Source organism: Oreochromis aureus, linkage group 1 (assembly GCF_013358895.1).
Source record: "Oreochromis aureus strain Israel breed Guangdong linkage group 1, ZZ_aureus, whole genome shotgun sequence".
NCBI lineage: Eukaryota > Metazoa > Chordata > Actinopteri > Cichliformes > Cichlidae > Oreochromis > Oreochromis aureus.
Window position 1 is genome coordinate 35,545,721 of NC_052942.1, and position 13,495 is coordinate 35,559,215.

Genomic DNA, 13,495 nt, shown 5'->3' on the forward strand with positions numbered 1-13,495 from the left:
GGCAGGGTGGAGTGGGTGTAGACAGAAGAATAGCAGCAAGAGTGAAAGGGAAGGTTTACAAGATGGTAATGAGAGCTGCTATGATGTATGGTTTGGAGACAGTACCACTAACAAAAAGTCAGGTGGGAGGAGTTATAGATGCTAAGGTTTTCCCTTGGAGTGATTGGGAGGGACAAAATTAGAAATGAGTATGTCAGACTGACAGGTTGAGCTGCTTGGAGACAAAGTTAAAGAGGCAAGGCTGAGATGCCTTGAACATGTGCAGAGCAGGAAGAATGAATAAACTGGATAAAAGAGATGCTGAAGGTGGAGCTGCCAGGCAGCAGGAGAAAGAAGAGGATGACTACAGGGCAGGTTCATGGATGTAGTGAAGGATGTAGTCTGATGTGACAGAGGAGAACGCTAGGGATAGGGTGGAAATAGCTGATCCACTGTGGCGACCCCTAAAGGAAGCAGACAAAAAATGTAGATGAAATTTGAAACCCAATAGAAGCTGAAAGTATAATCTTGCTTCTTGTTCTGTTTACATACTAGAGAGTACATCCCAATGTTTACATTCCCAACTGCAATTATTTCTAAACTGTAAAATAACTTTTTATACACTGACTCCTAATTTAACTCCTAATTCATACCAGATGCTCATTGTGTGAATTTACAGGTGTAGTGTATGCATTAACTTATTTAGGAAACTTATTACAAATATAAAGAACATGGATCTACAGACTAAGCAGAAAGATTGAACTGGAAAGGATGTACAGCCTAATAGAGATGGAAATGTACTAACAAATGAAGAGAGTGTCTTGAGAAGATGGAAGGAGTACTCTGAGGAGCTTATGAATGAAGAAATCGAGAGAGAAAGAGAGAGAGAAGCCTGGACAAAGGATCGGGAATTATAGAGAATTAGTAAGAAGGGCAGATATGAAGAGTAGAAAGGCACTTGGTCCAGGTGACATACCTGTGGAGGTATTGAGATGTCTTGAAGAGAGAGCAGACATCTTTGACCAGATCACTTAACACAATCTTGGAGAGTGAGAAGATGCCTCACTCCCCAAGACACTTCTTCCCCAGGAATGGAGAAGAAGTGTACTGGTACTGATTTTTAAGAACAAGGATGATGTGCAGAGCTGTAGTATTTATGGCGGGATGAAGATGATGAGAAGATGTTGGAAAGAGCTGTTGAAGCTAGGTTAAGAAAAAAAAAGGGTATTCAGACAGCAATGAATAGTTGCATCTTGCTGAGATTAATTTACCCAAGTTAAAGAGGGAAAAAATGGTTGTGGCTCTTTCAGTCTGCTTAATCAGTAATTAATTTACCCCAAGGGGTACATATATGGATATAATCATTAACCTGATAGCAAAAAACACACAAAGTTCTGTAAATCCCGACCACCAAGAATAGGAATGCGTGCAGATCTGTGGTTAGCCATTAATGTTCTCCCCAAATCCTATACAAGCTGTATCCTTTATGATATTAAGAAGCAAACAAACTTATGTCTTGAACATTTATGAATCTGTGCAGCAGGTTTCACTTAAAAGGGGTGTTTCATACAGAGCTGTCACTTTAAATCAAGTAAATTTACACAGAACCGTCCACCATTATGCCAAAATAAGATCACATCAGACCTCTCCTGGGATTCTAGATTGGAATTACATATGAAGATTTATAACTCAAGCTATTTGGGTGCAACCTTTTATGTTTAAATTTTATTCTAACGCTGAAAAAACAACAACTGACATTGCAAATACACAAATCTAACAATATTTTATTTACTGGTAGAAGAGTATATGGTACAGTATAAAAATATTTAGAAAAATGTTAATGACCACTAACAACTAAACACAGTAACTAACAGGTACAGACAGCAGACCTTCAAACGAGACGTGTGTGCGTGTGATCAGGAGGGAACCCAGATGTTGCCATGTGTGTCGGGAGCCTGGCTGTAAGGAATGTTCCAGATCCAAGGCTGATCTAAGAGCAAAGAAAGAAAAGAGTAAAGTAAAATTCAAAGTGTTGATACTTTGATTTACCAGATAAAAAGGAACATTATGCTGGACATAGAGCCAGGACTGGTGGGTGCTAGATCCACACTGATAGCGTTTTCAGAAACTATTAATGTGGATGAAAACACACGAAAACCTCTAGGACTTAAAAAAAATAAGTCAACGTTGAAGTATTGAAAACTACAGTTCCTGGAGTCTGGTTCCAAAGCCAGCAAACACCCTGTACCTTTAGTAGTGTAGGATGTAGGGGGGAGATCGAACGGCACAGGGAAACCCGAGAAGGACGCAGAGACCGGAAATGGATTTTTGTCAACAGAGAATGTCTTCATGCCCTGTAGGGAGACATCCATCATATTAGTACACATCAGGTCTTTTATAATAATGATAAAGGCAATAGAAAATTTTTTCTTCACAATTAAACAGTATGTTGCTCTTACAAAGGCGGATGGCAGATAGAGGACTCCCAGCTCGTACGAACGCACCATCATCTGAGTGTTGTTCTTCTCCAGCGCACCCCATGCTGCCTTGGAGAGATTAGCACTGAAACCCACCAAAGACACAAAGTGAATCTTTTTATTACAGCTCAGGCGACCAGGAAATGATCAGACTAATGGCAAACACAATGATACAACACAAGATGCAACCATTACACAAGAATATGCTATCACTGATTACAGAAAACATAGAACAACTAATTTTATCAACCACAAAGTTGTATTGCTAATTATATAAACACAGGAAAAGATAACTATAAAAACATACACCTCTTAATTCCACAACCCACAAGAGAAGCGTATTTCTAGTCTTGCATGAAAATGTAATTCTGCCTGTTTTAGCAGTAAATGCTATGTGAGAAATAAAAGAACAGATGCAAAGACACACACAAACACAAACCTTGTGACAAGGAACCAGGCAAGCTGAGAGAAATCTGGAGATGCCCTCATGTATGTCTTGATATGTGGCATGGCGTGACTCCTCCCTGTTGCTTCTGCCTTCCAGCGGCTAAAAACAACCACACACAAGAATCCACGGATCACTTAAAATCCACTTTTATTAGTTTTTAGCGTTATGTTTTTAAACCGTTTTTATCGTTAACTTGGTTTTCCTGGGTCTTTTCCCATGTGTTACGAATAAATCTTCTTTTTTTTGGTACTGGAACAGGTTTTATTTTGTTGTATTTATCCGCGACACCTTAAAGGCCGGTCCATGAAAATACTGTTGGACATAAACCGGTCCGTGGTCCAAAAGACTGTAGGGACCACTGCTCTAAAACATACAGAGAATGCCTAGAAGCAAAAGCCAAGGCCTAGTTACAGCCCACCTCATGCACGGAATAACACGGACTCCTGGATGTCAAATATAACCCAGGAGATAACAGAGCAAGCCATATGTGGCCATCACTTCAATGTTTTCCCTGTTTTGGGAATGTTACGTTATGGCTACTTGTTCTGGGTCAGGTAATCTAAATACATCTGTGAAGGTTCTCAGTCATCCAGGTCATAGTAGTCAAAGGAGTTTGCAAAGAAAAGCGTCTGGACTTCTTTGAGTTGCTTGAAGATGTTTCACCTCTCATCCGAGAAGCTTCTTCAGTTCTAAGGTCAAATGGCCGAGAGTCCCAGATTTAAACCCAGTGGGAGTATCCCCCCAAAGAGGGACAAAGGAGCTCATTTCACAATGAGCTCACCCGAAACCCTGGCTGATTAGGTACCACACCCGCTTTCACACCTTGGCGCATGTGATTAGAGGATCACCAGGGGGTCCTTTGTCCCTCTTTGGGGATACTCCCACTGGGTTTAAATCTGGGACTCGGCCATTTGACCTAGAACTGAAGAAGCTCGGATGAGAGGTGAAACGTCTTCAAGCAACTCAAAGAAGTCCAGACGCTTTTCTTTGCAAACTCCTTTGACTAATCTAAATACATTTTCTCACATCTCAATAATTGGCTTAATAGGTAAATCCCAGCATTTCTGCTAGACCTAAAAAAAAAACACTATAACTCTGGTCATTTAGCTGTGTTAGCTGATCACTGCTCTTAAAGTACAGCTGCTCAGCAGCAGCTCTGAAACTTCTAGACTTCAGGCTTTCCACCTCATTAAAATCTCAACTAAAAAAAACTTTTCCACTACCAAATGTCAGACTAACCCCAACTTCAAGATTATGATTTGTGTGCAGTACTGAGCACCTCTTTAGATCAAATATTGGGTTTAAATGTTTCTCATTTGTTTAAAGGGTTTAGTAATGTTGAATTATTAAAACTTATTTTAAGCACCTCAGTCAGTTCATCTGTTTTAATTTCTCCCCGATGTTCTTCAACACTTTAGTTGCCATCTGTTGTGTTTGTGCTACAGTAATAAATTGTGGTCCCATATGCACACTGAAATTAGATACAAGCTGATAATCTTAGATAATTCATTAGTCCAAGCCAACTGTTTATTTAAACTGGTATGTGCAGTGTGTTATTTGGAATCAGCTGCACTATTTGCTTTCCTTCTGGTGCTCCTGAACTTCTCTGATTCTTCTGAGCAGTGTTTGTTTTTTTGCTTTTATTTACTGATTTGTTCTGATTTGTGATCAACCTGAAAGATTCTGTGTTAAAAACAGATGTGGCAATCATACTTGCACACTGGAAGTGACTGATTACTGCCGTGCCATAACAGCAGGACTGAATTTTGCTTTGGTAGAACTTACTGAAAGTAAGAATGGAGCCAAAGTTGTTTCTGAGCTGTCTGGATACTGTAGGGAAGAGAGCCTCCAGCTGGAGGACAAAAATGTTTATATTACAAGTAAATTCACAATAACAAAAACAGAATTATTAGAAACACAAAAACAAATTGAAAGTACCAAAATTAAACGAATTCTGAAAACGTTTTGTTATTTAAATGATTTATACAGATTTAATACAATTTCAAATGTGAGTAAAAAGAATATTTACCTGGATATCCCTCTAAACTCATCCTCACATCTTCTACTGATGGATAAAGCTGCAAAAGAAGGTCATATTAAAAACATTTTTCTTTAGAAATATAGAGCTTTGTAACTTTTAATAAACTGTGGTCAAACATAGCAATTGCCTAGTAATTATTAATGCTAAAGAACACAAGAGTCATAAAATGAGCTAGGTGGCTCAATAATGCAAGCTGAAGAAATATCTTCTGAAAGTTTTCTAATACAAGGAAGTAAGAGTGAAACAACAAAACCCTGAATATATACAAAGTGGGCAGCTGCTTGATTGATTACTTAGTGCTAAAGTTTTCAAATGTATAAGAAGAAAAAGTCTGAAAACCTGAGTGAAAAAGTTTCCCGTCTTAATAAACTCAGTGACTACACCAGCAGACAGTTCTTTTAAATCTGATCATGCAGCAAACAGCATTATCTTTGTTGTAGTTGGACAGACCAAGTGCATAGGAGGGTCTGGGCGAAGAGAGGATTTTCCTAGTGTGGTCAGGGTGCGCTGAAATTCCCCCGCCAACCACTTAGATTTATCCAATCCCATAGAGCCGATGCTGGAAAACTGGCCAATCACTGGCCACCTTTCCTCGCCAGGAATGGGATTTGTGTGCTCGTACAACAGCTTAAAAACAAACAAACAAACAGAAGAAGGGAAAATCCAGTCATATGTTTTGCATATTTTAGCCATTTTCCTTCTAATCACTTGCATTTTGCAGTAAATTATCTATATTATATATATTATAAAACACCTTTTTAAAAGCAACACCTCAGTGGTGATATAGTCACACAGTAAAGTTGAAGGGAAATCTTTACCTTCCTCAGCCTCAGGTGGCCCCAGCGCTCCATATCTGAACCTACATATCTTCCTGGGGTCGAGCCAACTAAATATACTCTGACAACAGAAAACAAAGGTAGAACAAGCTGTAATCCGGGCGTTATTGCACTGATTATATTGTCCTGTCTCTTTGCATCTTGAAAAATAAGATAAGATGAGATAAGATGAGATCAGATACATTGTCAGAGCTAGGAAGCTTCTTTGTTACAGAAACCAAAACTTAAACCACCTATAATAAAAGTTAGACTTATACTCCCCAGCCACTTCATTTCATTTATTTCACAAACTGCTACTCTACTAGGATTTTCCCACATAGCAACCTCTTTCAGCTTTATATAGAATGATCCTAAAATGAAAAAAAAAATATCTAGTGACTGGCAGTTTTATTCAAAAAAAAAAAAAAGAAAAAAAAAAAAGCCTTGTTGGTGCTAGAGGTCAGAGCAGAAAGACCCCAGGCTGCTTTGAGTTGGTAAAAAGGCATCAGTAACTCCAACAGCCACTTGTTACTACCATGAAATGCAGAACAGCATCTTGTGTATACCTAGTCTCTGACAGGTCATGCTCTTTGATTCTCTGGATCCACTCTTCAAGTTCTGGAGCGCGGTACGATGCCAGATACTCCAGCAGGTCCCTCTTAAAGAAGGTGGGCGACTCACCAGCGCTTGCACTGCTTTCCTTTGGTAACCGAGGGTACAGAGGGCTCATCCACATCCTAGGTTGGAAAAAACTGATTTAAGGACATTTTCGAAACCAAGCGAAACATTTAATCACAATATAATTATTATTTATGAGTCTCTATACTTTTAAAGTGGCTCATAAGAAGTAGGGCTAGTAGTCTAACTTGCAGACTCCAAACCCTTCTTGAACTAGAAAGGCTCTTTTTATTTCTGGTGATAAACCACATTGCTACCAAGCTGCATCAAATCTGGCTTGGTAGTCTTCCCATGTCCTTGATAACAGACAAACAAACCACGACGACAACAATAAATAAAGAATAGACGTACCCTTGTGTTTTCTGGTACCAGTCAGCTCTGATGAGATTAGAGGTCAAAATGATGACTCTGAAGCCTTCCTCATACCACAGCAACATCATTTTCCTGATGACACACAGCAATACAATACAACAAAGAGCAAGCTAAAAGGCCTGTAATATCTGCAATGTGGATCATACAAACGTAAACATAGTTTCAATGGACTGTATACAGTCTTGTGAAAAGTCACGCCCTGATTAAGTAGCTTGTAAAACCACTTTCACCAGCAATGGCTTAGTTTTTTTTTTCTGTATGACTTTATCAGTCCTTCACAGCATCATATCTCACACCATCTTTACTACAGTGTTTATCAAAGAGCTTTTAATACCACATAGAATAGAATTTAATACCATTTTTGACAAGAATGATGCAAAGCCTGATATGGTTACATAACAGACATGCTAGTTTGTAGTCAATAAATTTAAATAGACTTTTTTGCTCATTTCCATCTGTATTTTTATACTTACATTTTCATTTTATTCTTCTAGGGTAGCTTTGCATGACCAAGGTAGCTTTGCATGAGTCACATTCATTTTGTGTATGAAACAAACAGTTTTAGCTCTTTCCTCTTTAAAACAACTTTCTTCGTATTGATTTTTCCTCACAAACAAAAGCACAGCAGGTGTGTGGGGCTTCTGTGCTTACAACCAGATCTGTGTGGCCAAGATAGCTTCTATATCCTCTGTCTATGACATTATACAAAGCCAAGAGTTGGAAAAAAAAGTTTGAAATGGAGTGTAGATGTGTGAACCAAAGCCTAAGGCTTTAGCTTGCTCTCAGCACACCTTTTAGACATCAACAATGCTTACGTATGGTGAGTTCCAAAAGCAATGTCCAGCTTGGCCTGCAAAAATTAAAAAATGATTACAAATAAAAACATTAGCTCAACCTAAACGGCAATCCAAAGTGGACATAATATCAACCATTTCCCTTTGATAAACAGCTGTTTCCTGTGTGGGCCAGCCTGTACCTGGCAGAAGCGCACATGTGGAAAGGGCTGAGCCTGCTGGATGAGTCGAGCTTTGGCCTCCCTCTTATCACCATGTACGATCAGAACTGGGCGATCCCTGAAAACATAAACACAGAGTTTAGCTTTCCCTGCACCATGACCTTCCTCCACCCCAGTGTACTTTTCACTGCTCAATGTTCTGACTCATTTCTCTCATTTTACTGTGATTTTTAATTTAATAACATTTTTTTTAATATGGACATCATCAGACCTGAGATCTGGGAGCTATAGTACAGTGACAGGAAAGAAGAAGCAGATCTTACCTAAACTCTGATGGGTACTGCTTCACCATCCAGGCAATATCAAAGCAATAGTTAAACTATAAAGAAAGAGAGTGGACCCGTATTAATGGGAGTTTATAGCCGTACTTTTACTTCTTTGCAATGACCCAAGTTATTCACCTGACACATGAAAAGTAAAGTCATCAAATTCATCCTTAGGGATCTGTCGCATGTTTCATTGTAACCCATCCAACAGCTGCTGTTTACCACATATTTCATCTCCATGATGAATTACTGCATACACAGTCTGGAGACCTGGGCTGTGGTTGGCTAATTGGGTTTGTTTAGGAAGGATCCTAACTGAGTTACATGAGGCATACATCTGAAGGCATTAAGAGCCAGTTGCATTTTCTAAGAGCTTAAGAAATGTGCATCAACGCCTCCTTTATCAGCTCCTTAGGCAAAGAACACACTGGACCATCGCTTATGAAAGGATAGAGGATAACGTCATTTCACAATTTACCATCAGTCACCAGCATGACTGATAAGTTATGTTGGTGACCTAGATGGAAATTAATAGTGTGTTTTCAGTTTCGTTCATAAACTGCTGATACGTTTTAATCCTGTTAAACCTGTTAAACCCACAGGTGAACATTAAGCTGCTGTAATAAAATCTGCTTCTCAACAAGTTGTGATCTTGCGTCAAGAGCGTAGATTTTTGTATATAATAATAAGATATATTTTCTATTATATTTAAAATGCATTAGTTCTGCCCTCAGCTAATGCAGTGCAGTATTTTGACTTCAGACTTCAGTCACAGGAAGCTTTAATAAAAACAGGAGTTACACCGGAACCATCCCACTGGGATGTGAAAACATGAGTGGACAGGATGAGCAAATAATCTCAACGTGGCAAACATTTCATTTCACTTTATAGCCTATTTCTCCCACAATATCTACTGTCATATTATTAAGCAGCCTTTTTTAAGCGCAGTTGGATTCTCTGACCACCACAGTTGTTTTTTCCCCCAACTCCTTATGAATTCTCCTCCACACATCTTCCCTGGACTTCATTTTCCACTGAGGTCAAGGAAAAGTGATTTGGAAAATACACAGGGGTAAAATTGTTCTGAAGCCCAGTAATCTCAGTCTGAGCATAGTGGATGAGAGAAATGATTTCCAACCTTTCACTAGAAAGAATAACATATGTACAGAAAGGTAAACAATTTTTAAAAAATGTTTTTGGGGCTTTTTTGGAGTTTTGTAGGAGATTTGAATTTAACAGGAAGTCAAGCAGACATGCATTTTTTTCGTTTGTTGCCCTTTTTTCTGAGTGGACTTTTTCCTTTGAGAAAGTGGATTGCCATGTGTGAGCCATCAGGGATAGATCGTTGTTGCTTTTTGTTTGTTTGTTTTATCACTGTTGTTTAAAATAAAAACATCTGTGGAAAAAAAAGAAGGAAATATTTAGTTTTACTCACTTGAACCGATTCTTTCAAGGTGCCAAATAATGGGGAAAGAATGTCTAAATAAAAGAAAAGAAAGTTGGGATTATAAGTTAAAACTAAAGCATTAAGCGTGAGGAGGTTGCAGCAGAGACATTTCCAAGGGGAAATCACAAAACCAGGGGAACTGAAACTAAAACCTTTGTTTCACGAGTTGAGCCGCAAATGGCAAATATAACTGCCAGTTTCCCTTTTTTGTTGTTTTTCTTTGCTCGAAGCATTGTTTGTTGTGTCTTTGACAAAGAATTTGTCATTTAGCAGATGGCTGCTCTCTTGGGTCTGCCAGATGTTGCTTCCTTTTAAAAAGGGAAGATGTTTTATCTCCCTGATGTTTGCAAATGACTGCTGAAATGGGATAACTGGACTTCTCGCTACATTACTCTAAGGCCTTCAACACAAAGGATAAAGTGCTTTGAGATGGTCATTTTTGTGAATTGGTACTGACACACAAACAAGAGCAGTTTGAGTCTACATACTGCCACGCAGCCATGAAATTCTCACCACAGAATGCAAGAACTAAGTCCTTGGGTCCAGAAGTATGTGGTTGTGGATTAGTTTGTGATTATGTCATTGAAAATATCGAGACAATGGTTTTTAATTTTTCCTATTTCCATTTGATATGTATATGAAAAAAAATACCATGGTAAAGAAAGGTTCAAAAATTATTGCATCCTCTCCTAAACTTTTTCAAATCAATCCATAACTGTCTGAGTAAACCTGCTAAGGAACAGAGAGGAAAAACAAACCAATCACATAAGCTCTTAGGTGAAGAGCTTAAAATGAAATAAAAAAAGACTTTCCGTGCTGGTTTAAAGCTCTAACCGGTACCCTGTCTCTTCACCAGTGTCTGAAGCTTTGTTCTTTCTAAACTCACCCCGGATATGCAGAGCGCCACTGTTGTACTTCTTTTCCAGTCCTGTGACTTTGTTGAGGTAAAACCTGTAGGTGTCATTTAGTGGAGGAAGACAGGACTCAAAGAAGTCATCGGGCTCATCGATGTAGTAAAGTCGGCCGTGAGGACTTGGAGGACGCTCGCTCTCCACCTTTGGCTTCTTTGTTTTGGGGTTTGGAGGCACCTTCTTTGGCAAGTCACTCAGACTCTTCCCCTTCACCTCTCCATCATCTTCATCACTATCAGAGAGAGCCCAGCCCGTGCTATCTGACGCCACTTTCTTGCGTTTTCCAGCCAGTGAAGGACTGGTTTCATACTTCACTGGGTTTAACTGGTTCTTAGCGGCTGACTGCCTGGCTTCTGAGCCAACAGCGAGAGAGGACACTGGTGGTTTGGCCGGCTCTGGCTTCACCTCCACGGGTGGTGATGGAGTAGCAGATCGGTAGGAACTGTGACTGGACTCAGTGGGTTGACGGGAACCAGATGTTGCAGTCCCTGAAGGAGGAAGAGCCTCATCGTTATCATCATCACTGCTGGAGATGGTCCACTTGCCGTGCTGACTGTCCTGAGACATGCCTGAATCATAAAAACAGAGAAGTCAAGTCTATGTCACACACAGAGACACAAATAGCTGAAACATCCCCTTTGATCTTCCTTTATAAACATATAATCTATGAAATTGGCAGTAATTATACGATTTCAAGTGAAGCTTAAAGAATTTTAGAAATCTAGTGGGAATCATTACTGACAATGACAATGGTTTGCAACTGAGCAAGAGTCTTTAATTTGCCTTATCTACACTACTGGGCAAAATTCTTGAGCCATCCCTCATTTCTTTATATTTTGCTTCCAATGGAGCCAAACTCCCTTTTAATTTTTTACAAATTGAGCAATACTTCTCCAGACTCTCTAAAGGTGTTTTAAAGTTTTTCTTTTTCACCCTTCTTCATCCAGTCTTTGTACCTGACCATGTTTAGAGGAATGGTTAAGCCACTGACCCATGAGTCACTTAATCACATAAGAGCACATAATTTAAGGAATGAGCGAATGCTGTATCTACACATCACAAACAACTTAGCAATAGAACAAATATTAAACAGTATCTTTCAGCACTTTGTTACTGCCACCTATTCACAAAAACACAGAATTTACTCCCATTTCTTTAGTTTAATCTATAAAAAAAAATGCCAAAGATAGCAGCTTGACAGGCATGAAATAGTATTATTTCATGAACAAGAACTATTCCAAAGAACTATTACCCAAAAACCTGGGAAATCTCAGCATAGTGTGCAGAGTGTTCTTAAAGAAAAATGAGGAAACTGGACAAGGGGAGGATAAAAGAAGAAGTAGCAGGTCTATAATTCTATTTGCAGTAGATGAACAGTATCTAAAAATAAATCCCTTAAAAAAAACAGGAAAAACAGAAAAAGGCCAGACACAGGCACCGAGAAATGTATCTGGACCCTTGGATGAACCATCTAGTATTCACTGTGTTCACTTCAGCCTGATCATAAATGGTCTCAGTCGAAGGGTGGCTGTCACGAAGCCAGGGAAGGGAAATGGGAAGAAAAAAAAAAATTACACAGGAACTGTACTGAAAATCAGTGGCAGCAGGTCTGTGTAGAGAAGAAGTCAGTGAGTATCTACAGCCATCTGTAAAACACAGTGGAGGCTCAGTAGTGGTTTGAGGCAGCATTCCAGCAGCATTCCAGTAGTGTCGGGTATCTTGTCAACGTGGATGGAATTATGAGCAGAGAAAAATACCATCAGATTTCAATCCACATCAGCTTCTTTTTGTTCAGCATGACAATGATCCTAAACACACTGTCAGTACACTACAGTAAAAGTATACCTGGATATGAAAACACACAATAAAGGACCTGAATTACCCTTCCTAGAGCCTGGACCTCAACATTATTGAAGCAGTGTGGGATCAAATTGAGAGAAAATAGAACAAAATGCAGCCAACATCAAAAGAAGAGCTTTGAGTGTTTGTTCCTGAAGACTGCTTAAAGAAAAGACAAGAACGCTTGCTGAAAGAGTTCAGGGTGTGCTGAAGAATTAAGATAGAAGAATAAAAAACCTTCACGCTCATTAGATTTTACAAACTCCGCTGCTGCCTTATACGCTGCATTTACATGTATGCTTCCACGTGTTTCAGTTAATCGCTCTACCTATTTCCCATCTCACTAGCAAAATATAAATAATACTAATAATAATGAAGATTAAAAAAAACGAGGGGTGGGTCCAAAATTGATATACAGTACTGTAAATAGAGACAAATTAAAAAAAGAAAACATAAATAAATAACAGTACAGAGAGTGCATTTCCTGTGATCACACTGTTGTATTGAACACAGGTAAAAGCAGGGCTCATGCAGTCGTGCAAAACACCACGACCAGACTTAATATTTGGCTGGCATAAGAATGAATAAGTGCATAAATTCACACAGCAGAGAAAGCAAGACAGCATTTATGAATCAACAGTGCAGAGGTGTGCAGACTGTGGCTGAAAGCGGCACTGCTGTGCTGAACGAATGCACTCTTTGCTTTACCGGATCAGATCAATGCGCAGTGACGCGGGTTGTTTCTGCTGGAAGAACAGACTCTTATCAATCCACCGCTAACAAACTTTACAGAAAACATCCATAAAGAGAAACCACGGTGCAGGAGAATCACAAGCAGTGCGAGTCCGTGTGGAAACTTGCGCTCTGTCTTTTAGTTCCGCCATAAAGACCGAATTCAGCTGCAAAAGCGTTACAGGTAATGCATGTTGTAGGTACCAAAGATTGTTTGAGGTTCATTAATTTTTCTTAGTTAACGATAAAAACCTGTCTGAATACGCCTTTCACCCGTGACTGTGTATAGATGGTTCTGTTTTGTTTGAGGTGGCAAAATTACTGTTACTGCAATCCAGAAATGCAAAAGTCACTCATGCCTATTTATTTGTCAAGTGTGGATTGGTTTAAAGACTTTCCATACAAAAAAAATGAAGTGCAGATAAAACATAACAGAAATACACTAATATTTCAGTGAGATATAAAGTTAAAGCTA

At 39.1% G+C, this 13,495-nt stretch overlaps 1 protein-coding gene across 3 annotated transcripts; it reads right to left on the bottom strand.

Moving 5' to 3' along the window:
• Positions 1-404: 404 nt before the first annotated feature.
• tdp1 (tyrosyl-DNA phosphodiesterase 1) lies at positions 405-13,152 on the bottom strand. Of its 3 annotated transcripts, none has more exons than XM_039613182.1 (17): positions 12,997-13,152; positions 10,425-11,018; positions 9,527-9,570; positions 8,089-8,144; positions 7,787-7,883; positions 7,626-7,660; positions 6,790-6,882; positions 6,327-6,497; positions 5,764-5,842; positions 5,396-5,572; positions 4,934-4,982; positions 4,690-4,756; positions 2,896-3,003; positions 2,439-2,541; positions 2,228-2,333; positions 1,869-1,969; positions 405-443 (listed from the first exon to the last, which is right to left on the bottom strand). In XM_039613182.1, the coding sequence occupies exons 2-16, from the start codon at positions 11,014-11,016 to the stop codon at positions 1,896-1,898; spliced, it is 1,851 nt and encodes a 616-aa protein (XP_039469116.1). In that variant the 5' UTR covers positions 11,017-11,018; positions 12,997-13,152; the 3' UTR covers positions 405-443; positions 1,869-1,895. The 3 variants fall into 3 exon arrangements, with proteins under 3 accessions (XP_039469116.1, XP_039469120.1, XP_031602487.1); XM_039613186.1 differs by lacking the exon at positions 405-443 and adding an exon at positions 1,137-1,182; XM_031746627.2 differs by lacking the exon at positions 405-443 and having other exon boundaries at positions 1,746-1,969.
• Positions 13,153-13,495: the final 343 nt, after the last annotated feature.